This window comes from Halichoerus grypus, chromosome 7 (assembly GCF_964656455.1).
Source record: "Halichoerus grypus chromosome 7, mHalGry1.hap1.1, whole genome shotgun sequence".
NCBI classification, from domain to species: domain Eukaryota; kingdom Metazoa; phylum Chordata; class Mammalia; order Carnivora; family Phocidae; genus Halichoerus; species Halichoerus grypus.
The window spans coordinates 85,970,437-85,994,102 of record NC_135718.1 but is presented as its reverse complement, the minus strand read 5'-3'; the positions used below and the strand labels follow the sequence as shown (position 1 = coordinate 85,994,102).

The following is a 23,666-nucleotide window of genomic DNA, read 5'->3' as shown; positions in this document are numbered from 1 at the left end:
TGGAAATCATTACCCCAGACGTCAGAATATAGGAGATGGGGCATTTGGTAATGAGGTCACGTGGCTGGGCCTTCACCAGTGGGATTAGTGCCCTTATAAAGGGGCACAATGAGAAGGTGGCACAGTCTGCAGCCCACAAGCGGGCTCTCCCTGGCACCCAGCCACGTGGGTACCCTGACCTCAGACTTCTAGCCTCCAGAACTCTGAGAAACAAATTTCTGTTGTGTACGATGCACTCAATCTGTGGTACTTTGTTATAAGAGCCTAAATTGACTAAGCTTGATATCCAAAATAGACAAAGAACTCTTAAAAACTCAACAATGAGAAAAGAAACAGATGTACTAAAGATCTAAGCAGACTCCTCGCCAGTGAAAATGTACAGATGGCAAATAAATACATGGTAAGATGTTCAACAGCGTCGCATGTTATGAGGGAAATGCAAATTAAAACAACAGAGCTACCATTGCACACCTATTGGGATGGCTGAAATCCAAACACAGACAATGCTAAATGCTGACAAGAATATGGAGCAACAGGAGCTCGCTCTCGGTGGTGGTGGGAATGCAAAATGGTGCAGCCATCCGAAAGACAGTCTGGCAGCTTCTTTAAAAATGCAAGAGGGACACCCGTTGGGCTCAGTCAGTGGAGTGTGTGACTCTTGATCTCAGGGTTGTGAGTTTGATCCCCACATTGGGTGTAGGTATTACTTAAAAATAAAATCTTTAAAAGAAAGAAAGAAAAACATCCTTACCATAGAGTCCCTAACTTGTAATTGTGGGTTTCTTGATGCTCCTTTAAGTCCCGTCAGGTTTGCTGCACATATTTTGCAGTTCTCTTGTGCATATTCGTTTAGAATTGTCTTCTGGTGGCCTGATCTTTATGTTCTGTCATTACGTTATGTCCTTCTCAGTCCCTGGCAAGTTTCTTTCTTCTGAAATGTATTTTATCTGCTATTAATATAGCCATTTCTGATTTTTTTGGATTGATGTTTCCATGGTATATCTTTTCTATCCATTTACTTTCAACCTATTGATGTCATTACATGTGAAGTGAGTTTCTTATAAACAGCATATAAGGTCATTTTTAAAATCCACTGTCAATTTCTGCCTTTTATTTGGTATATTTAGACCATTTACATTTAGTGTACATTTTTACTCTTCCCATAGTTTTTTCTTTTCTGATGTTCCTAATTTTTTTTCTATCATTTCCTTTTTGTTTTAGGAACTTCCTTGAGCTATTCTTTTTTTTTTTTTTTTTCAAGGTATAGAAGAAAATTTATTTAGCTTTGTGAGGCCTTACTTTTACAATAATACATACCTTTGGTACTGTAAGACCCTATTAAAGTTTCATAAATTGCCTTAGTAAGGTAAATATTTAGGTTGATTTTATGAGACTTTCAGACATTAAGTTTGAGAAAGTTAATGGTTTCCAGAATTTGCACAGATGATGACAATTAAAACAGTAAAATAAAGAATAAGACTTTCTTAACATCCCTAATAACATAGTAAGTTGCAATTTCTAATCAAACACCTATTTCTAGGTTATATTCATTTTGATTTCTTATTTTCCATTTTAAACTCTGGTATTTTCTTCTGAATATAGGTTACAAATTTGTGTTAACTCCCAGTTTTAATACCACAAAGTCACCTGTTTTACCTTGACTATATTTTTATCATTTAGTGTAGGATACACTTTTTTTTTTAAGATTTTATTTATTTTTTGACAGAGAGAGACACAGTGAGAGAGGGAACACAAGCAAGGGGAGTGGGAGAGGGAGAAGCAGGCTTCCCGCGGAGCAGGGAGCCCCATGCGGGGCTCGATCCCAGGACCCTGGGATCATGACCTGAGCCACCCAGGCGCCCCTAGGATACACTTTTTAAACTAGTTATACTCCAATAACTTTGTGAATGAAAAAAAGGGGAAGAAAACTAAGAACAAATAATGGAGTCGTTCTTTCACTGATCCTCATCCAATTTCAGGAAAATCACTTCCCAAAAGCAGCAATTCTAATAAATCTTTCCATGTCTAAAAAGAAACTGAAACCAAAGGGAAATCATGGGAAACCTGTGATAGTTTACTAGATATTGTGTGCTTTTAGTAGCTCAGCACTAGTAATACTTGATAATCGAGAGTAAATTAATAGGCTAACATTTAAAAATGTATACTTTAATAAGCCTATAAACTAGGTAAGCTTGTGGAGAAGCTGACCAAGATACATATATTAGGAGATACAGTTGTCCATCTAAATTTTCTAGGTTTCTTTTTTTTTTTTTTGGCAGAGTATTTATTCAAGTTGTTTACTATATAATTTCTCGTGCACCATTTTGGAAGTCCTTTATTGTAAAGACTAGTCTTTTGTCTGACGACAAACAGCAGCCACACTGTCAGTGATTATTCTGGACCTCCACGTTGGATAAATTCAATTTCTTCTTGAGATACAAGTTTCCTTCTTATTTTTGATGTAATGTTTTTATTATTTCTGCAGTGTCTGGTGGACCCTGATGCACCAGCAAATCTGGGGATTTATTTCCCTTAGAATGCTGTGAAATTGAAGAAGAGTGAGACGGTAGTCCTACTGATCTCAAAACTTCTGATACGTTAGGTTTAGGATTGTCTCTTCTGTCAGGGAACCTTATTAATGGAGTATGTGGCTTGACTACCTGAACGACCCTGCTGGCAGACGCCATCTTACTGCCCATCATGACCCCAGGATGGGGCAGCAGCTTCCGGGGCGCTCGCTAGGCGCAGAGATAACAGGAGTCCTCCTTGAGCTATTCGTTTAGGTATGTTCAACTTGTAGCAAATTTTCTTGGTTTTCATTTACCTGCAAATGTCTTGGTTTCAGGTTCTTTCTTGAAGCCTGTCTTTGCTAGATAGGGAGTTCTGGGTTGACAGTTCTTGTCTGCCAGTACCTGAAAACTGTGCCATGTCTTGCCAGCACTCATGATTTCCGAACACAGACCTGCTGTCGTTTGAATGTTCTAACTGCACAGGGAGGGTGTCACTGTGCTCTGCTTTTTTTTTTTTTTTTTTTTTTTTTTAATATTTTACTTATTTATTTGAGACAGAGAGAGGGAGAGAATCCCAAGTAGGCCCCCCGCCCAGTGCAGAGCCCGATGGCAGGGCTTGATCCCACAACCCTGATATCATGACCTGAGCTGAAACCAAGACTGAGCCACCCAGGATCCCCTCAAATACTTTTTAGCTCTTTCTCTTTTCCTCCCGGGAGTCCTGTGACACACACGTTAGATCTTTTGTTATAGTCCCATAAATCACTGAGGCTCTGGTGCTGGTTTTTTCTATTCTCTGTTTTCTCTGTGTTGTTCACATTTGGTAATTTCTGTTCTTCTTCAGGTTCACTGATTCTTCTCTCTGACGTCTCCATGGTTCCATTGAGCCTGTCCAGTGAGGTTTTCCTTTTGTTTAAGTTTTGCCATTGAAAATTTTCCATATACTTCTTTACATCTTCTCTTTCTTTGCTGAGACTTTGTTTTTTTTTCATTTGTCTCAAGCCTGTTCATGATTGCTCCCATAAATGCTTTTATTGTGGCTGCAGTAAAACCCTTGTCAGGTGACTCCAACATCTGGGTCATCTCTGGTCCAGCTTCTATGTTTCTTTTCTCATTAAAGTTGAGATTTTCTGGTTCTTGTTTCAACAGGTAATTTTCAGTTGTATCCTGGACATTTGAGTGTTAAGAAACGTTGAGTATTATCTTACTTATATTTTCTCCTTTGAGGTCTTCTCTGACTGTGCAGGGGAAGGGCAAGAGCCTCACGGCCACAGGCTGAGAGAAGAAGCCTGGGCTCGCTCTGCCTCCATTCACACTGTGCGGGTGGGGAGATGCGTCATTCCCACTGGGCCTCCATTAGCATCCCCTTGGCCCAGGGTGGGGGCGCCTTGTACTCTCCCCCACGACCCCAGGACCCGGGAAGGGCAGAGGTGGAAATGTCAGCTCTCCACTGGGCCTTCTGTGACACTGCCCAGCATGAAAAGAGAAACCCACACAGGGAGGCAGCTGTTAAAATTCAGATGACACTGAAAAGCGGAGGATAAAATTACCCTCTCTGTCCCTGCCCAGAGGCAACCACTGGTAAAGTCTGTGAGCTGTTTCTTCAGTATTTTCTCCACGTGCTCATAGTGCTGTTTCTTACCAGTTTCATACGGTGCCGTTACTACTTTGTAAAGCACACGAAGATTTCTGTTATGTTCACTGTTTCTCCACACGCGGCCGCCGTCACCACTACCCCGTCATTCCCACGTGATAATACCGTTTCTGCACAACTTTTGGTTCAATCACCAGTCACTGTTTATGTTACCAGGACCGTGTACCTATTTCTCTGCGTGGACCCAGGAGTTACACTGCGATCAGGGTTCTGTTTTCACATAACTTTTTCATTCTTAGATGTGGAAACTCTCGTTTTCTTTCTCTTACTTTCTTTTGTTTCTGTTCTTCATCAGATATGCAGATAGTGGTCAGTATTATTTGTGTCTGTGACGTACTTTGCTCTTGTTTCCAGAGCTTTCTCTGCTCTGGCTCCCGTTTGGGCTTTTTGAGTTTGGTATATTTGAGGGTATCTCTCTTCCACACTCATTACTGATTGGTAGCCTGGCTGAGTACAGGATTTTGAGTTAAAAAAATTTTTTTTTCATGGTTTGTAGGCCATGCATTTTTTTCTCTTAAAAGTTTTATGTTGGGGCGCCTGGGTGGGTCAGTTGGTTAAGCGACTGCCTTCGGCTCAGGTCATGATCCTGGAGTCCCTGGATCGAGTCCCGCATCGGGCTCCCTGCTCGGCAGGGAGTCTGCTTCTCCCTCTGACCCTCCCCCCTCTCATGTGCTCTCTCTCTCAAATAAATAAATGAAAAATCTTTAAAAAAAAAAAAAAGTTTTATGTCATCCTGATTCTTTTTATGTGACTTTTAAAAAAAAAAAAGATTCTATTTTTAAGTAATCTCTACACCCAACATGGGGCTGGAACTCACAACCCGGAGATCAAGAGTCACACACTTTACCGACGGCCCTTCAGGCATGCCTTATATGACTTTTTGTTTATTTGTTTCGTGTGTGTGCTTAGGACTTGATGAGTCTTAACCTCCTGAATTGGTCTTTTAAATTTCTTCTTTTCTCCTAATTTCCATTTCTGTCCTAATTTCTCCCCTACTTTTTGAGGTATTGGTTTTTAGAAAGTAAGTGAAAGATTGCTGTGTCACCCTTCCGCCTGTGGGTGCTCAGAGGACCTGCCACAGCTCTCCTGTGGTGTGGGGTCCGCCAGCGTCACACCCTGCCCTGAAAATACACTGCTTCCCGTGCTTGACCCCAGGAGATGAAGCGCCTTGCATAACGTACAGCTAGACCACAGACGCCCTGACTCATCTCCCTTCTCCTGGCTCCGAGGGACTGTCTGTTTCCACTCCATCCCCCATCGGCCTGGTTAAAAACACTGCTGCCCGGCATGCAGACGTGTGAGACCCGAATAGCCACGCCAGCTTGTTCCTCATTCTTCCGCTCGGCAGGTGTCTGTGCCCTACCGTAGCCACACGGAATCCAGAAAGTTTCTGTGCACAGCTCAGGTGAAGAAAGAAGTAAGTACGTTATGGTGGATAAGCTTCTGGACAAGAATTAGGTACGCGGTTTTATATTTGAGAGAAAGCTTCTAGTTGAGGGTCCCCATCTGTTGTAAGCCCTTAGTGATTGCCGGATGACGGGGCATGGCTTACATGGAAGAGATTCACTTCATACTCGTAGGCTATTCATTCAGCCACTTCGAGTTCTGAGTCAACTGCTGTGTTCCCTTACCTGTCCGGCCTTGGGTCACGGCAGTGCCTAGGGGCCGTGGTCAGACCTGTGTGTCTTGCCCTTTGGCACAGGATTTCCCTTTTAAAGATGCCTTAGGCCCCGGCATTACTTCTGCTGGGTCACAGGAACTGGTACATAAGAGAACCCAGGAAGTATTTGCTTACTGAATCGTAAGACGAGGCCTACTTCTGTTTCATGGAGGCTGGTTGATCTTGTAATAATTTTCACTCAGCGTATTATCGATGGTCTTACTTGTCTGAGGATGGATCCAGTTTCTAAGAAAATCCGCTTCATTGAGAGGTGACATACCATGAACTTTACCCATTTTAGGTACAAGATTCAGTGGTTTTGAGCATATTTGTAGACTCCTGCAGCCATCCCAACGATCGGATTTTAGAACATTTCCGTCACCCTAAAAAGCAATCTGTCTGTTGGCCATCACTCGCCATCCTCCCCCACCTCCAGCGCTTCTGTCTCTGTAGGCTTCCCTGTCTTGGCTAGCTTATGTAATGTGGCCGTCGCCTCTGCCTGTCTTCACCCAGCATCCCGGGTTCAAGGCTCGTCCCTGTTGCAGCACGTAGCGACACTTTCGTCCAGTTGCCGAATGATGGTCCCTTGGGTGGATATACGACATTTGATTCATTCAGCAATCGATGGACATTTGGGTTGTTTCCACTTTGGGGCTTGTGATAACGTTGCTGTGAACATCCGGGTACAAGTTTTTGTGTAGACATATATTATCATTTCTTTGGGGTAGGTACTCAGGCGTGGGATGGCTGGGTCACGTGGTGATTGTGTTTACCATTTCAAGAAACAGCCAGACTTTTCTGGACTGGCTGCAGCATTTTACATTCCTGCTAGCAGTTGTAACAAAGCGTGTGGGAGTTGCGATTTCTCCACATCCTCGCCAACACTTGTTATGTCTTTCTTTCTGAATGTAGCCATTCTAGTGGGTGTGAGGTAGCATTTCACTGTAGTGTATCTTCAGCCTTGTTATGGAGTAGTAAGACTTACTTACTCTAGATAGAAGTCCACAACCAGGTATGTGATGTGCATACGTTTTCTCCCAGTCTCTGGGTTGTCTTTTTGCTTTCTTAATGGTATAATTTAAGGAACAAAAGTTTTAAATTTTGGTGAAGTCCAATGTATCAGTTTTTTTTAATCATGTGCACTTTTGTTGACATGTCATATCTTAAAAAAATCATTGCCTAACACAAGGTCACAAGCAGGGGGAGAGGCAGAGGCAGAGGGAGAAGCAGGTTCCCCACTGAGCAGGGAGCCTAATGCGGGACTTGATCCCACGACCCCGGGATCATGACCTGAGCCGAAGGCAGACGCTTAACCGACTGAGCCACTCAGGCGTCCCCTAAGAATGTTTTCTAATCATAATTGGGATTTTTACATCAGGCTTTACTTTTGAGCATGCAGGTCTGGCTTTAAGATCTACTTGTATATTTAAGTTAAAACACATTTCTACCATGTGGCATAAACATAGATGCACAGATCATTGAGACATGGTAAGATCTAAAAATATCCCCCCACATATTTGGATAATTGGGTTCTTATAAAACACAAAGGCCATGCAGGAGTGCCTGGGTGTCACAGTTGGTTAAGTGTCCGACTCTCGGTTTCAGCTCACGTTATGATCTCGGGGTCGTGAGATCAAGTCCCATGTCCAGCTCTGCGCTCAGCATTGGGTCCGCTTGTCCCTCTCCCTCTGCTCCTCCCCCCCTCTTGAAAGCACATGTGCTTGCTCTCTCTCTCTCTCAAATAAATAAATAAAAATCTTTAGAAAACACACACACAAAGGCCATGCTGTGGACAAAGAATAGCCTTTTCAACAAAGTGCTGGAACAATCAGATATCTATATGCAAGGGACGCCTGGGGGGCTCAGTTGGTGAAGCGTCCACCATCGGCTCAGGTCATGACCCCAGCGTCCTGGGATCGAGTCTCGCATTGGGCTCCCTGCCCAGCGGGGAGCCTGCTTCTCCCTCTTCCTCTGCCCCTCCCCCCGCTCGTGCGTGCACTCTCTCATAAATAAATAAAATCTTTAAAAAAGAAAAGATATCCATATGCAAGAAAAATCACCTTTAATCCACACACCTCTTACCACATGCAAAAATTAACTCAAAATGGATCAAAGACCAATGAAAAGTCATAGCTGTAAAACCCCTGGAAGAAAACAGAGGAGAAATGTTTCCTACCATGGATTAAGTGAAGATTTCTTAGATGTGACCCCAAAAGCACAACCTTTTAGAGCAAAAGGATAAACTGAACTGCTCTTCATAAGATGCCACTGAGCGAGCACAAGGACAAACCACACAGACTAGGAGAAAATACTTAAAGAGTGTATATTTGATGAAGGATTTATATCCGGAACATGGAATGGATTCTCAAAACTCAGCAACAGAAGAACATTAAAAATTGGCTAAAGACTGCACAGACCCCTCCCCGTTGTAGGTATGCACGCGGCAGAGACACACGAAAACGTGCTCGACCTCGTTAGTCATCAGGAAAGTGCAAGTGAAAGCCACAGTGAGATACCACTACAAACCTTAGATCTAACTAAAATCAAAACGACTATACCAAGTATTGGCAAGGACAGGGGAATGTAAGGTGGCACAGCTAGTTTGGAAAACAGTTTGTTGGCGTTTTTAAGGTTCAGCCTACCCCTGCGGTGGGATGTGGCCGTAGTGCTCTGCGTCCCACACTTAGGGACTCACCAGAGAGCAAGGAAAGCACACACCAAGACTGATAAGTGAGTGCTCCAAAACTGGAAACCAAATGTTTATCAACAGAGGAATGGAAAAATAAATCAAGGCATATCCACACAGGGGGCTACTACCTGGCCATAAAGAATCAAGTACTAATGCACACAAGAACTTTGGGGAACCTGAAAACAATTCTGTTGAGTCAAAGAAAGCAGAGTACATAGTGCATGCTTGCACGTCTATAAAATTCCAGAAAATGTGAACTAATCTGTAGTGGCAGAACAGATGAGCGGCTGCCTGGGGATTGAGGGTGTGAGGGGAGAGCGGCAGGGAAAGGCCACAGTGGGGTCCTCAGTAATTTTTTAAATTGCAAAGGTTTCCTGAGACCTGTGTGGGGCCCTTCGCCCTGTAGGGTAAGACGGCGCTCAGGCTGCGGGATAGTGCTCCATCGTGATGCTGCAGGTGTTCGGCAGTCAACTTTCCTTTTCTTCCCTATTGCCAAGTAGTATATCCTAGCATCTCAAGAGAAAGTCCAATGTGTTGAACATTGAAAGGTCATTGAATTAAGTATTTAGTTTCCCCAAGGTAACTGAAGAACAAAACTAACAGAATCAGAATTTCAGCTAGAAAGAACTCTACTTCTTTATGGAAGAATAAATTAATGGTTAAGTCTGAGTGTGTTCATTAGAAAACACGAGACCCATTACTTATAGGTGCGCCTGCGTGTGAACAACAGTCTTACCACTGTGAGCTATGGGAAGCTTCTCCAGAATGGTTGAGGGCTCTTCGTGGAGGAATCAGGAATGTTCCTAATGAACCTCAATGTCAGGCAGCGTTTGGGGCCTGCTCTTTGCTCCTGGTACCGAGAGTCTGGTGAGCACCAATGAGGGCAAGAGTTTCTTCTGGGGGACTCAGGGAAGGCTTCCTGGAGGAGGCGTTGTTTGAGAATCCCCCTATGTGTAAATGAGGAAGAAAGTATTAGGGAGAAACGAACTACTGAGAGCAAAGAGAAGAAGGCTTGAGGCTTTTAGGTTGTTTAGGGAACGGCAAGAGGTGTGGTCAGTGGGGTGTGGGAGTCGTGGAGAATGTGAGGAGAGAGGGAGCTAGGATGGGAGCGATCAGGTCCTTGAGGGCCTTCGTGCTGTGGTGAGAGATATGGGCTTGGTTCTGCTGCAGGGAACACCAGGTGAGGGTCAGCAGGTGTTTTAGGAAGGTCTGGCGGCATTGCACGGGGTCCCAGAGAGGGGGAGTTTAGAGACAGGACCAGTTAGGAGGATGCGACATTCGGCCCTGACTGAGGACAGGGTAATGGGAGGCCCCCCGCCAGAACTGGGAGAAGGTACCGAGGTCAGAGGAAGGAGAGAAACCTGCCGGAATTCCAGGCTCGTGTGGCGGTCCTCTTCTGAGCCAGAGAACCCTGGCAGCACACGGGTTTGGGCAGGAACGTGGGCCGGACTTCTCTGAAGGTTATACTTTCACGAGGAGGTACTTTTAATTTTAATACAGTCTAATTTATCAATTTTTTTTCTTTTAAAAAAAGTCCTCTTGTCACATCTCATGTTAATTTTTTTTTTAAAAGATTCTATTTTATTTATTGAAGACTTTTGACCCCCCCTTCTTCTCTAGATATCATTGACCCTGCGATCCTGCGCCCCGGACGCCTAGACAAAACACTGTTTGTGGGTTTGCCCCCCCCAGCAGACCGTCTGGCCATCCTAAAAACCATTACAAAAGTGAGTAAAGGAAATGGTGTGTTTTTGTGTGTTTCTCACAGGTATCTGTAGCTTTAAATATTTGCTCAGCCTGTGTCTCCCAAAGAAAGGTGAATGATTCTGATAATTGAAGAGATTGTCCGTTCTTTTTTATTTGCTTAAAATAAAAGGGATATTGAGAGTTATATGCTCGACTGATACATTTGAGATTTTACTCTCTTCGCACTTTTTTGTTCTTTTAGATCTTTGATAGAGAAATTGCCCTTGGAGGAATTTGAAATGGAACAGAAACTTTAGGAGCTGAGAAGTGAATAGACACAGACCATTATAAATATCCGGGGAAACTGAGTCTCAATCACAGTGTTGAGTCTGTCCTCCATGTTTCTATATGCCAACTTTTTTTAAAAAAGATTTTATTCATTTATTTGAGAGAGAGCGTGTGCATGAGTGGGGGGAGGGCCAGAGGGAGAGAGTCTGGGGCTGACTGTGCACGGAGTGCAGAGCCTGACGCAGGGCTCAGTCCCACAACCCTGAGATCACGACCTGAGCTGAAACCAAGAATCGGACGCTCAACCAAATGCGCCACCCAGGCGCCCCCCCCCCCCCCATTTTAAGTAAACTACACCTCACGTGAGCTTCAAACTCATGACCTCAAGATGAAGGGTCAACACTACCAGCTGAGCCAGCCAGGCCCCCCTGGTACACGCCAGCTTTTATGATGCCTGTATAGTATTCGTGTTGCTATTTTTATAAAAATAATAAACAATACTGACAAAATACAAAGACGAAAGCAATCACCCTGAATTGTACGGCTACAAAAATAATGCGTGTTGACATTTAGTGCAGACATCATTCCTGACGTCTTTATTCAGCGTGGGTGGTGGGTGGTTCAGAGAAGGAGGGGCCGCAGACTTAAATACGTTAAATAGAGTTAACTTTTTTTAGTTTAAAAAAAGTCCAAGCTAAAGCAATTATCAAACCTCCAGTAAATGTTTTTCTCCATAAATGATATTATTTCCTAAAATAGCACCCTAAGGGTTAAAAATGTAAAAAGATTAGGAAAGCCAAGTAAGCAGCGGAACCGCTCGTTTTTGTTTTAAGATTTTTTTATTTTTATTTGAGAGAGAGTGGGGGTGAGGGGCAGAGGGAGAGAGTCTTAAGCAGACTCCGCACTGAGTGAGCCTTAGTCTCACGACCCTGAGATGGCAACCTGAGCTGAAACCAAGAGTCAGACAAGATGGTTCCTGCCTTTATTTGGTTTCCACTAGTAAACGTTAAACCTTACACATATGTAGTATTCTCTTTCTGTATCGGCAGAGGAGGATTCCGGGCCGTCATTACCTAAAACTGCATAGAGCCGTGTCTGCCACTACCTCCCGAAGGAGGGGGCACGAGGGTGACCAGCCTTGTGGGTGGAGGCCCCAGCGAGAGCAGTCTGGAAGACTGCCTGGAGGAAGTGAAGCTAGAGGCTGTGAAGTGAGGTGCGCCGGACGCAAGCCCGTTTCAAGGGGTTACGTGTGAGAACTGGGTCTGGTGTGAATGAACAGGATGCTGGATGGACCGTAGAGTTGAGGGGCAAAGACAGAGGAGGAGAAACTATCCGCTTGGGCCACTGAGTGGATGGGGGTCTGGGAACGAGGAGCTGCTGCTGCCCGAGGTCGGTCTCCAGGCGCGAGTCGGCTCGGAGCCTGGGAGCTCGGGAGAGCCCTCTGGCCACTACCAGCATGGCTGCCAGTCAGAGACCTGAAGACACGTGGCTTCAGTGCGGTGCTCTCGACCTAGGGCGGCCTGACAGCCAGCAGCCCACCCCTGGGCAGCAGCTGGGGACACTTGTTGGGGGCTCAGGCCGGGGGCGAGCTACGGTGCACAGAACAGCCCCGCAGCACCACGTACCTGACCCACGACGTCCGCAGTGCCACAGCCAGGTAATGCTGCTGTCGTCGTGCGTACTGCGTCTCTGTAGCCCGCGAGTTCGGTGACAGGTCCACGTGGCGTTTCCGTCCCTGCCCTGGGCTCCGTCCGGGAGCTGTGTTACCGAGGTGTTGTTTGCTTTGGTTAAAGTGTGTGTGTACAAACACAGACATACAAGCACGTGCACATGCTCCTAATTTGTTTCCATGTGTTCCTTGTAGTTCTGATGGCCCGATAATCCTTCCTTCCTTCCACTCTTGCCCCCGGGGTAGCACTAATTACAGGCAAAGACTGGAGGAGGCGTGCCAGACCGGAGCTGTGTGGTGCTCAGGTCCGCACACATTCGGACCCAGGGCGGTGACCGATCGCTGTTTCCCTCGTGTTCTCCTCTGTGGGTGCTCGGCACCGCGGGACAGCCTGACGCTTCCTCCAGCTAGAATCCCGGTGCCACAGTTATTAGCCCTCAGACTTGGATAAAAGCACCCCACCTCAAAGGCAAAGTTATTAAGAAAATAAGAGAATAGAATATTGTGCACGTGAAGGATCTCTCGGTCAACAAGCATGTGCACTCGGTGAGGATGGGAAACCCTCGGACACAGGCCTTCTCTCTGAGGGGCTTGTCTCCTAGATGACAGGGTGATACGCACGTTTATAAAGGTGAGGCCCCTGACGGTGTCAGGCCGGGCCCAAGGTCAGGGGCCCTGCTTCAGTCCGCCACCTTGTATTTCCAGATGTCCTGTTGTGAGCAATGTAGTATGTGGGGTGAGGGGGGGCCTTTTTTTTTTTTTTTAATAGTTACCTGGCATAAATGTGGAGGTTTAGGAGGAAGTGTGTAGAATTAGAGACAACGGTCCTTTGGGCAACTTCCACGCACAAAGTTGTGAATATGGAGAGAAAAAAACCAGAAAAGGACATTTTAATAGGAGAATCAGTGTGACTTTAAAAGCAGGTTTCTGGAGCACTGTGGTCCGTTCTCAGTATCTGTCAGTGATAAAGGCAAAGGAGGGCTTTCGGTGATTTCCTCTCTGACCCTAGTGGGTATTTTTGCTTCATTTAGGGGTGTGCTGCCTGCTCCCGTGGGAACCTCAGAGCCTCACACCCAGACCTGCAGGGGGACGGTTCTCAGCGCCTGGGCGCCTGCCCACCTGCCCACCCACAGAGGGCTGCTCACCCTGCAACACCCACCCTGCCCCCTCCTCCTCCACCCCCCCTCCTCCCCGTCCTCTCCATCCTCCCCCTCCTCCCTTCTTCCTCCCCCTCCCTCCCCCTCCTCCCTCCTCTCCCTCTGTCTTCCCCCTCCCCCTCCTTCCCTCATTCCTTCCTCCCCCCTCCTCTCCCCATCTTCCTCCTCCCCTCCGCCTCCCTGTCTTCCTCCTCCCCTCCCCCTCCCCATTCCTTCCTCTCTCCTCTTCCTCTCTCTTTCCCCTCCCCCTCCTTCCCCCATTCCTTCCTCCTCCTCCCTCCCCCTCCTCCCTCCTCTCCCTCTGTCTTCCCCCTCCCCCTCCCCATTCCTTCCTCCTCCTTCCTCTCCCTCCGTCTTCCCCCTCCCCCTCCATCCCCCATTCCTTCCTCTTCCCCCCCCCCCTCCCTCCCTCCAGGGCCTGGGATGTGCAGCTCACAGGCTGTGTTGACAGCTGGAGCCAGAGCAGGCAGAGGGACAAAACGCAGAACCTCAGACTGCAGGGACTGCCTGCCTGCATACACTCTTTGCAAATCGGCCTGAACTGAGAAAAACTGTGATTTTCAATGTTTACCCTTTCAGTTCCAAAGTTCGCCAGATTTTTGCTCAAATTCCCAGATTGTTGTATATACCGTTTCCTCTTATTAATACGTCAAATGATAGGGGGAGATGACAGTAAAATTCTCTCATTTTGGTCTCAGAAGTCTGAAAAGACTTGTAGGTCAGAGCAACTTCTCAGTATCTATTGGAGTCTGATTCTTAAGAGAAAATTAGGAAAACAAATTACTTATTTTGGTATTTCTGGTAATGATGTGGTAACAAGATGCTTATCACCAAAAGCCCCTTGGACAAAGGAATTTTTTCTTTAACTTCTATTTCTTCCTTAATAAATGTAATTAAAATAAAATGTCTGCCAAGTGCTTTGAGATAATACATAGTCTTTAAAATAGTGGTAAAAATCACAAAGACCCAAAATTCCCCATTTTTAAAAAAGATTTTTTATTTATTTATTTGAAAGAGAGACAGCAAGAGCGAGAGAGGGAACACAAGCAGGGGGGAGTGGGAGAGGGAGAAGCAGGCTTCCCGCCGAGCAGGGAGCCCAATGTAGGGCTCCATCCTAGGACCCCGAGATCATGACCTGAGCTGAAGGCAGACACTTAACCATCTGAGCCACCCAGGCGCCCCTCCCCATTTATTTTTTACGGTGTGTCCCAGAAGACTAAAATATATTTTAACATCTCACCTAGAAATGTTATCTGTTAAATTTTCATGAGCTAAGAATATCAGATACAATAACAGGTAATATTTAGGAACCTCGTAACAGTGTTCCGGGCATATTGAACTGCTCTGCTATTGTTTCCATTTAGTGACCAGCAGGAGCAGGGTACAGAGGGGTACGTTTCCATGGATATGTTCAGAGACTGACAAAAAATTCCAAACCGACAATTACCATGTTATCATGGTAAGATTATGTTAATTTTCTTTCCTTTATTTTTTTATGATCAACTATGTAAAGAGATATCCTTCTGATTCTAGAGTCTGTTGTATGACAAAGGATAGGTTTCTGTGATTAAATATAGATGTAATCATTGAAATAAAAGTTATAGGGGCGCCTGGGTGGCTCAGTCAGCTGAACATCCCATTCTTGTCCTGAGATCGAGCCCCGCATCAGGCTCTCTGATCAGCAGGGAGTCTGCTTGGGATTCTCTCCCTCTTTCTTTCCCTCTGCCTGCCCCCAGCGCCCCCCCCCCAAGTAAATAAATAAATCTTTTAAAAAATAAAAAAGAGGGATGCCTGGGTGACTTAGTCGGTTAAGCATCCGCCTTTGGCTCAGGTCATGATCTCAGGGTCCTGGGATCGAGCTCTGCATTGGGCTCCCTGCTCAGCGGGGAGTCTGCTGCTCCTTCTCCCTCTGCCCCCCCACTCATGTGCACACACTCTCTCTAATAAATAAATAATAAATAATCTTGAAAAAATAAAAATAAATAAAAGTAATAGTACAACATGACATATTTTTTGAACCCCTGTTCTATAACATCTAATGCTTAATCAGAATTACAGGAATAATAGTGTAAATGGGTCCTAACTTGCTTTTTCTTAATCGTGATAAAATATGTTTAAATTTACCATTTTATCCATCTTTTTAATTGGAGTATAATTAACATAGTGTAATATTAGATTCTGGTGTACACTATAGTGATTCAGCACTTCCATATGACCCCTGGTGCTCGTCATGACAGGTGCACTCTTCAGTCCCCATCTGTTATGTCACCCATCCACCCCCACCCCCTCTGGTGACCATCAGTGTGTTCTCTAGAGGTAAGAGTTTGTTTCTCTCTCTCTTTCTCTCTTTTTCCCCTTTGCTTATTTGCTTTCTTTCTTAAATTCCACATATGAGTGAAATCATATGGTATTTGTCTTTCTCTGACTGATTTCACTTACCATCGTACTCTCTGGCTCCATCCATGTTGTTGCAAATGGCAAGATCTGAGTAGTATTTCATTGTGTATATATACCACATCTTCTTTACCCATTCATCACTTGATGGACAGCTGGGCTGCTGTAAACATCGGGGTGCATGTATCTCTTTGAATTAGTGTTTTTGTATTTTTTTTTTTTTAAGATTTTATTTATTTGACAGAGAGAGACACAGCGAGAGAGGGAACACAAGCAGGGGGAGTGGGAGAGGGAGAAACAGGCTTCCCACTGAGCAGGGAGAAACAGGCTTCCCACTGAGCAGGGAGCCTGATGTGGGGCTTAATCCCAGGACACTGGGATCAGGACCGGAGCCGAAGGCAGGCGCTTAACGACTGAGCCACCCAGGCGTCCGGTGTTTTTGTATTCTTTAGGTAAATATCCACTATTGCAACTGTTGGCTCATAGGGTAGTTTTATTTGTAATTTTTTGAGAACTTTCCTACTGATGTCCAGAATGGCTGCACCAGCTTGCATTCCCACCAACAGAGCACGAAGATTCCCCTTTCTCCACATCCTCGCCAACACCTGTTGTTTCTTGTGTTGTTGATTTTAGCCGTTCTGACAGGTGTTAGGTGGTATCTCATCGTGGTTTTGATTTGCATTTCCCTGATATGATGAGTGATGTTGAGCATCTTTTCATGTGTCTATTGACCATCTGTATGTCGTCTTTGGAGAAATGTCTGTTCATGTCTTCTGCCCATTTTAATAGGATTATTAGGGGTTTTTTGGTATTGAGTTGTGTGATTTCTTTATATATTTATGTATTTTGACATATCAGATATGTCATTTGCAAATACCTCCCATTCAGTAGGTTATCTTATCGTTTCGTTGATGGTTTCCTTCACTACACAGTTTTATCTTCATGTAGTAATATAATTCCCTTTGGCTTTCCCTTGCCTGAGACAGAAGTAGAAAAATGTTTCTATAGCCAGTGTCAGAGACATTAGTGCCTACATTTTAACCATTGTAAAGTGTACAGTTCTTTGCCATTGTTACTTTCACATTGTTCTTGTTAAACAACACAACTGATGGTTAGGCGACTGCCTTCAGCTCATGTCATGATCCTGGAGTCCCGGGATCGTGTCCCACATCGGGCTCCCTGCTCAGCGGGGAGCCTGCTTCTCCCTCTGACCCTCCTCCCTCTTATGCCCTCTCATTCTCTCTCTCAAATAAATAAATAAAATCTTGGAAAAAAAAAAAAAACACAGCTAACATTATTTAAAAAAATAAACAACACAACTGAACTGAGTAATTTAAAAATCAAATTGGCATAATCATCAATTCATGAATCAGCAGCATTCCATCCAGCATGTAGAAAGGAGCTCTGAAGAGCTGTAGGAAAAGAAAGGTTTTTTAAGGCAGAAAGGAGGTGGGACAAGGAAGTGTATTAGGAAGGACTACATTGTTTCACACCAAGTCACCTTCCTATGGGGTCTGAAGGGTCTATCGCAGGGTGGGTGGGATTGTCTCACTAGCTTGGACCCGCTGGTTCCAGACCACCGGGCTGAAGGTCCCTCCCCGCATTAGGCGGTACCCCTGCTGGTGGGGACCCGGGCCTGAACGATCCCCTTCCCGTAGTCAGGGGTCCCCTCACTGGTGCGAACCTGAGTTTGGACGTCCACTTCCTACGGTCAGGGGTCCCCCTACTGGAGCAGACCAGGAGTTCCAGACCCAGGGGCTGAAGGTCACCTTCTGGGAGAGGCTGAACCTGCAGTTGGGTTGTGTGTTAGGTCTGGGTTTGCTGACTGGGGCTCGGCACAGCTGATACCGTCCATGGCCTTGTCTCTTAACAGTTCTCCCACGTTTGATCCGACCTTCAGCCTACCTGAGGATGTGATCAAAATTTACGGCACTGGGGCTACTCCCCGCTCGGTCTCTGTAATTCTCAGTGTTTGCTGATGCTCTGGGGTAAGCACAGGTCATGCCTTGAGGCTCACAACTTCTAAGTGCGTCATTCTCTTAGTTCCATTTCTGACTCTGGTTCCTAAGGAGCTTGTGGGCTTGGTGGTCAGCGACCAGGAACGTGCCTCTGAAGATTTGAGGGAATACAGCATACTAGGGCGCCAACTCTGGTTATTATGAGCAGGATAGTTCCCAGTGTCTGGAGTGCACTTCGGAGCCATGGTCCCCAAGACCCAGACCGACCAAAATCAAGTCAAAGAAAGACCCTGTTGAAGGAATTACCTTCGTAAGCCAAGTGGCTTGTTCGGTGACTTTATGTAGCTGAGTTTCAGCTTCCCCAGAAATGTTAATCCAAGCGCAGCAGGTGATGTTGGCCACAGTATGGACGCCTCCTTTTTTTAGCTAAAATATAATCAAGGGCGATGCTGCTATCAAAACAACTTTGGCCAGAGTCTGAGGGTTTTTGTTGGATAGCTCTGCTTTATGAGCAGATTCGGTAGTATTTTCAAGAGTTAAGGAGAGGATCCTGATCTTAGCTGCATTTACATTTATTCCTACCAATTTCAGGGAAGCTGGGACCTGCCAGAGGGAGCTAATTTTGAATCATGAGGGCCTTCTGGTACAGCCATGGAGTCCAGTAAAATTTAAGGGTCTGTAAACCGCATGGAAGATTTTATTCTGGTTTCGTCTGCCTTGTTTGTCTTTCTTTGTGTAGAGCCTGGACGCAAGGCTCCATGGGTTTGGGGTTGTTAACCAGAGACAGGAAAGTGGACCCCAGGCTCAGAGAGTCAGGCAGAACAGAGAGGGGCTGAGTTTGTTCAAGAGACGCTGAACTGAGGCAGGAGCATCATGGCAAATCCAACAGTCAATTGGAAGTTGGATTACCCCCACCACCACCTTAGTAATGGCCTGGAAGATACAGATGATGTTACCTTTTTAGGCCAATGCCAGAGTGGAGGAAAAAGAAGAAAGGGTTTTGTGGTTATTGAAGTGTGAAGGTTTCATCTGGCGACTTAGGAGGAAGCAGTCCACCTCGATGTTGCCTGCTTCTCTTCCCATCACTTTGACTTGAGGTCTCCAGCTGTGGCAGACCGGATGTCAGGTGACCTTGTTCAGCTGTGTGTGGCATATGCAAAGTTGAACCCCTGAACTCTGGCTGCCGTCTGCCTTGGGAGGGCCGCCTGGCATGGGCCCGTCAACGGGGGCTGGAAGTTAGTTTTTGTTCCTAGTGATTCTAATCCGTAAGGGTGGGGAAACCAGAAATGTTACTGTGGAGAGTCGTGGGCAGATGTTTGAGGAAATTGGAATTCAGGACCCAGTCTAGTCACAGGTGTATAACAAAGCCTCAGCGGCAGTTAACGGGATTAGAATGGAACATGGACAAAGTACAAATGAGTCTTTCTCAATTTGAAAGACCTAAGTCTTTCAAATTTTTTGAATTTTAGGGAGATCAGGCTGGGAGAAAAGTAAATGGTTTCATCTTTGTTTACAAAGGCTTTACCAAACTGCTGTAAGTCATCTCTGGTTCCTCAAATCTGGAAAAATAAAATATTAAAGAACCAGCAGCTCTTCCAGCAAGAGTCATAAAAACTGTAATCCTGGGCACCTGGGTGGCTCAGTCTTTAAGCGTCTGCCTTCGGCTCAGGTCATGATCCCAGGGTCCTGGGATCGAGCCCTGCTCGGCGGGAAGCCTGCTTCTCCCTCTCCCTCTCCCACTCCCCCTGCTTGTGTTCCCTCTCTCGCTGTCTCTCTCTGTTGAAAAAAAAAATAAAATCTTTAAAAAGCAAAAAAAAAAAAAACACCTGTAATCCTCAGTTCATTCAGTCCCGTGTTATTAATTCTTGTTCTGTTTGAACCCAGGTTTTGCCATTAGTTCCAGAAATTCTTGTGCAATTCATTTTTATGATCTTGAAGTTACCAGAAACCTGTATTTGCCCAAGGGCTTTCTGTGAACCTCCTTGAAGATGACCCACTTTGGCAGGAACATTGCAAAAGCATCCGACTAAAAGAATAACTCTGTAAATGACAGAGAACTTCAAAAATGTCCATTGTAAAGATCAGTTAGAGTCCATTATGATGGGATTCACAGGAGATTTGGTTGTTTCTGTGACAGAATTTTCAAATGACAACTGGGAAAACGATGGTAACATTATACTGGCTATACCAGACTCCAGGAATCTTATGTAGTGTCTATGAGAGTTACATACCCACACAGTACGCGGCAAACAAGGCTGGCTTACCCCGTGGGGCTTTCCCCCTCACCCACGACGACATAGCCAGTAAGCCGTCCTTCAACATCTCTCTTTATAAGGAGAGAAAAAAATCCTTGGCGATGTCATAGGGACCCTTTGGTCAATTTCAAAATTAACTCTAAGTTAAGACTTCTTTTAAGATTTGAAATTGGCAAGTTTGCCAAAAATATCGAAGGTTTAAAACACTTGGTCAAATAGGATCATAGGCCGCTGTGAAACATCTGGTTACCTTCTTAACCGTGGTGACACTTAAAGACCTCTTGGGCAAATACAGAAAATTAAATGCTTATATAATTTCCTTTTTTTTTTTTTTTTTGAGGGAGGAGGGGCAGAGTGGGGGAGAGACAGAATCCCAATGGACTCCACGCTCAGCATGGAGCCTGACGCGGGACTCGATCTCATAGCTCTGAGATCATGACCTGAGACAAAATCAAGAGTCAGACGCTCAACTGACTGAGCCACCCAGGCGCCCCTATAATTTCTTATTTAAGAGCAGACCAATAATCCACGGAAACTCATCCTTTCAGCAGATGAAAGAAAATTAAGGTTTAGTTCTACCTAACTACAACATTGGTACTAAAGCTTTTTTAACCCTTAAATGTATTCCATCTTACTCACCTTGACCACACATAAAATTCTTTTTCAACTGTTAACCTTAATTTATAATGAAAATTAAGAAGTAAGCAATTGTGGACTGTTTGTTGCCTTGCCAAATTTACAAATACTGTTCACCATTTCTAGAAATGTATGTTTTCTCACAGTAACTTTTGGGTGACACAGAACATGTTTTTTAACAGACCCAAATATCTTTTGTTCCTCTGCAAAGGAAGCTAATTGTAGATGAACCTGGTGTTAAAAATGTTTCAGTATTTCATTTGAGGATGACCTAGACAGTGAATTTCATTTAAGTCATCATTTAACTTAACAAAACTTTAAAGTTTGAGGAACCAAAAGATCTTTGGAAAGTATTTGCTGAAAATTTCACCTAGAGATTCTTCCCATATACATCTATTTAAATCGTTAGTTTTTAATAGTTATGCTTTGATTACTTATGAAAATTTCACTGATGTTGGACACAAAGTCATTCCAGGTTAGTTTTTGGGGCAACCGATTCTGTAACAGGTAACAGGAACTAACTTGATTAGTAAGCCCGAGTGGAACAGAAGTTGCATTATAGTCAGTGTTAATAACTCCAGAGACATGTCTATTTTAATTAAACCAACAAACTGAAAGTAGCTTTTCGTTTCCAGAGATTATCCTAGATCATGTGAACTTGAGGAGGGAAAAGCTCCAAAGATTTGGGTTAGTTTTTGTATTTTTAAGAGTTTTAGGGATCCTTCCACAAAGCCTGCAGAAGGCTTTTCTTTCTGTCTGGTGACATAGTTTTAGCTTAGAGGAGAGGGCCGAAAAAACGTTCCTATTAGGTTCTGAGTATCAGCTTCCTGTTTGGCCAAGTACTAAAGCAATCCTTTAAATATTTTGTCAGTTTTAACTGGGACAAATATTTCTGGCAATATTGATCCACCCCTTGGACTTAAGAGGCGTCACCAAAGAGGACACCAAAGTTTTGTCTCTTTCTTTTTCTGCTGATGCTACAGACAGGTCTGGGAGGACTGACTCTTGTGGGACTGCTCACCCTCTGGCGGCTTTTGTGTTTCCCAGGATCCCGTCTGCAGGCTCCGTGCAGGTTAAGGCAGAGGTGTGGCTCTGCTATCCCCCAGACTTTGACAAGGTTTTCCATTAATTTTAATTCCGGTTTCCTGGCTGTTTCTGGAGTGAGGTCGCAGCCCATCGAGCCATCCCTGGGAGCCTCGCCAACTCTGGCATGGCTGGGCGGGAGCCCCGTCTCAGGGGAGTAGGGGTATGTGCAGGCGCTACTTCGCCAGATCTTGGCTCTTGTTCCGGAGTCCTTCAGAGTCAGATCGGTGGCCTCTCATCCTGTTTCCTGCCTTCTTATCAACCCATTAATCATAGGAGAGAACTCAAGTGCAAAAGCCTTCCAGGATCCTCCCTGGGTTTAGGAAATTTTTTAGCAGTGACCTTGAATTTGGCTTTTGGCCAAGGAATGAAAGCTGCCCCGGGTGGGGGGGTGTGGGGGGGTGGCCGTGGCCAATTCCTTGGGTGGCATTGTTTGAAAAGGAGCCTATTTGAGCGTGTCCTCAGGGTGGAAAGGGGCTGAGGCTGAGGAGTACTGGAAGGAGGAGCCCCGAGCGGAGCAGTGACATCGTACAGCCTTCTGTATTAGCTGCCTCTCGTTTTCAGTTTTCCATTAACATTTGCCACAGATCTTTCAAAGTAGCTATTTTGGAATTCTGAAGCATTTTGAAGGCTTCTGCACGACAATTAAAATAGGAGTCCCATTCTCTTTGGTTTGGAACCCTTGTTTTTAAGGGCACTTTTTTTTTTTTTTAAGATTTTATTTCTTTGTCAGAGAGAGTGAGAGCACAGAAGCAGGGGGGAGTGGGAGAGGGAGAAGCAGACTCCCCGCTGAGCAGGGAGCCCGACGCGGAGCTCGATCCCAGGACCCCGGCATCACGACCTGAGCCAAATGCAGACGCTTAACCAACTGAGCCACCCAGGCACCCAAGAATGATTAGATTTTAATGATCCAAAGATTCTCAGCCCTTATTTCTGCTAGTTGGAAAGTAATGTTGGTACTGAAACTTTTGGAGGTGTCCCATGTAGACCTCACCCCACACTCTCAAAAAAGGCAGCGTATTACTTTCTTTCACATGACGGTATATAAGGGGTTACTTATTTTTCAAAAAAAGTGAATTTCCTAAGAATTAGAAAATATCTGAAATCTAAATTCTAAGAATTATTTTTCTGAAATATTAGTTTTAGATAATTATTCATTTACTGCATTCCTTTGTATAGTGAGCTATCACAAAAGATTTCACTTCAAGGGTGTCCTGTATCTAGAAAGCTGACAGCTCCCTGCGGCGTGCAGACGTGAGGAAGATTTCTCCTCTCGGCCCTCATAAAAGGAACGCTGAATTTGGCGGACAGTGTTTTCAACAGTGTTCCCGTCATAAACACAGAAGCATTTCTGGACTGAGCTTGACGCTTCTCTTTATGTAAGCTGAAGACCTCGCTCAAAGCCAGTTCGTTGAAAACAACTTTGTGGAAGGTCAGAGAAGTGCACTCTGCCGGTATGCAGGCCATTATGAGAGTCCAGCTTGACCCAAGCGTCGAATTCAGATGTTGAGAAGTCCTGGAGAGTTATCCTTTCGCAGTCCTCCATGAGTTTATTCCTTAGATCGAGCCTTCGATTCAAACGGGCAGCGCGTGGAGTGTGTGCAGGGCGCGTCCGTCGTGGTGACTGAAGTAACGCTGGCGGTTCTGCACAAACGCTGAAGAATCTAATAAGGGCTCATGCCTGAAGAGGCAGCTTCTGCCCTACCCGCCTACCCCCTACCCCCCTACTTGCTTCTACTGATGCTGCAGGGACTGGACTGGCCCGTGTGCACCAGGCCTTCCTGCCTCCGGGGAGCCTGGGAAGCCCCAGTGTGCTGTTCCACGCCCCCCTGCACTGCTTCCCCTCCCCATTTAAATTAAATTAATAATTTAGTTATAATTTAAAATTCCACATGTGAGTGAAATCATATGATAATTGTCTTTCTCTGACTGACTGACTTTGCTCAGCATTATACCCTCCAGCTCCATCCGTGTCGTTGCAAATGGCAAGATTTCATTCTTTTTATGGCTGAGTAATATTCCACTGT

The 23,666-nt window shown here is 45.1% G+C and overlaps 1 protein-coding gene and 1 pseudogene across 6 annotated transcripts in view; one reads left to right on the top strand and one right to left on the bottom strand.

Annotated features, from left to right (window-relative positions):
* The window catches only part of NVL (nuclear VCP like), a 93,953-nt gene that overhangs the window by 53,944 nt on the left and 16,343 nt on the right, over positions 1 to 23,666 (top strand). For 4 of the 6 annotated variants that reach the window (XM_036118878.2, XM_036118887.2, XM_078077824.1 and 1 more), the window contains one exon: positions 10,134 to 10,240. In XM_036118878.2, coding sequence (XP_035974771.1) covers positions 10,134 to 10,240 — 107 coding nt within the window. Of the gene's footprint in view, positions 1 to 10,133; positions 10,241 to 10,461; positions 10,623 to 15,550; positions 15,710 to 23,666 lie in introns of those variants that run through there. The other 2 variants (XM_078077825.1, XM_036118885.2) reach the window with 2 other exon arrangements.
* Positions 2,151 to 2,765, bottom strand: LOC118552454 (alpha-ketoglutarate dehydrogenase component 4 pseudogene; annotated as a pseudogene).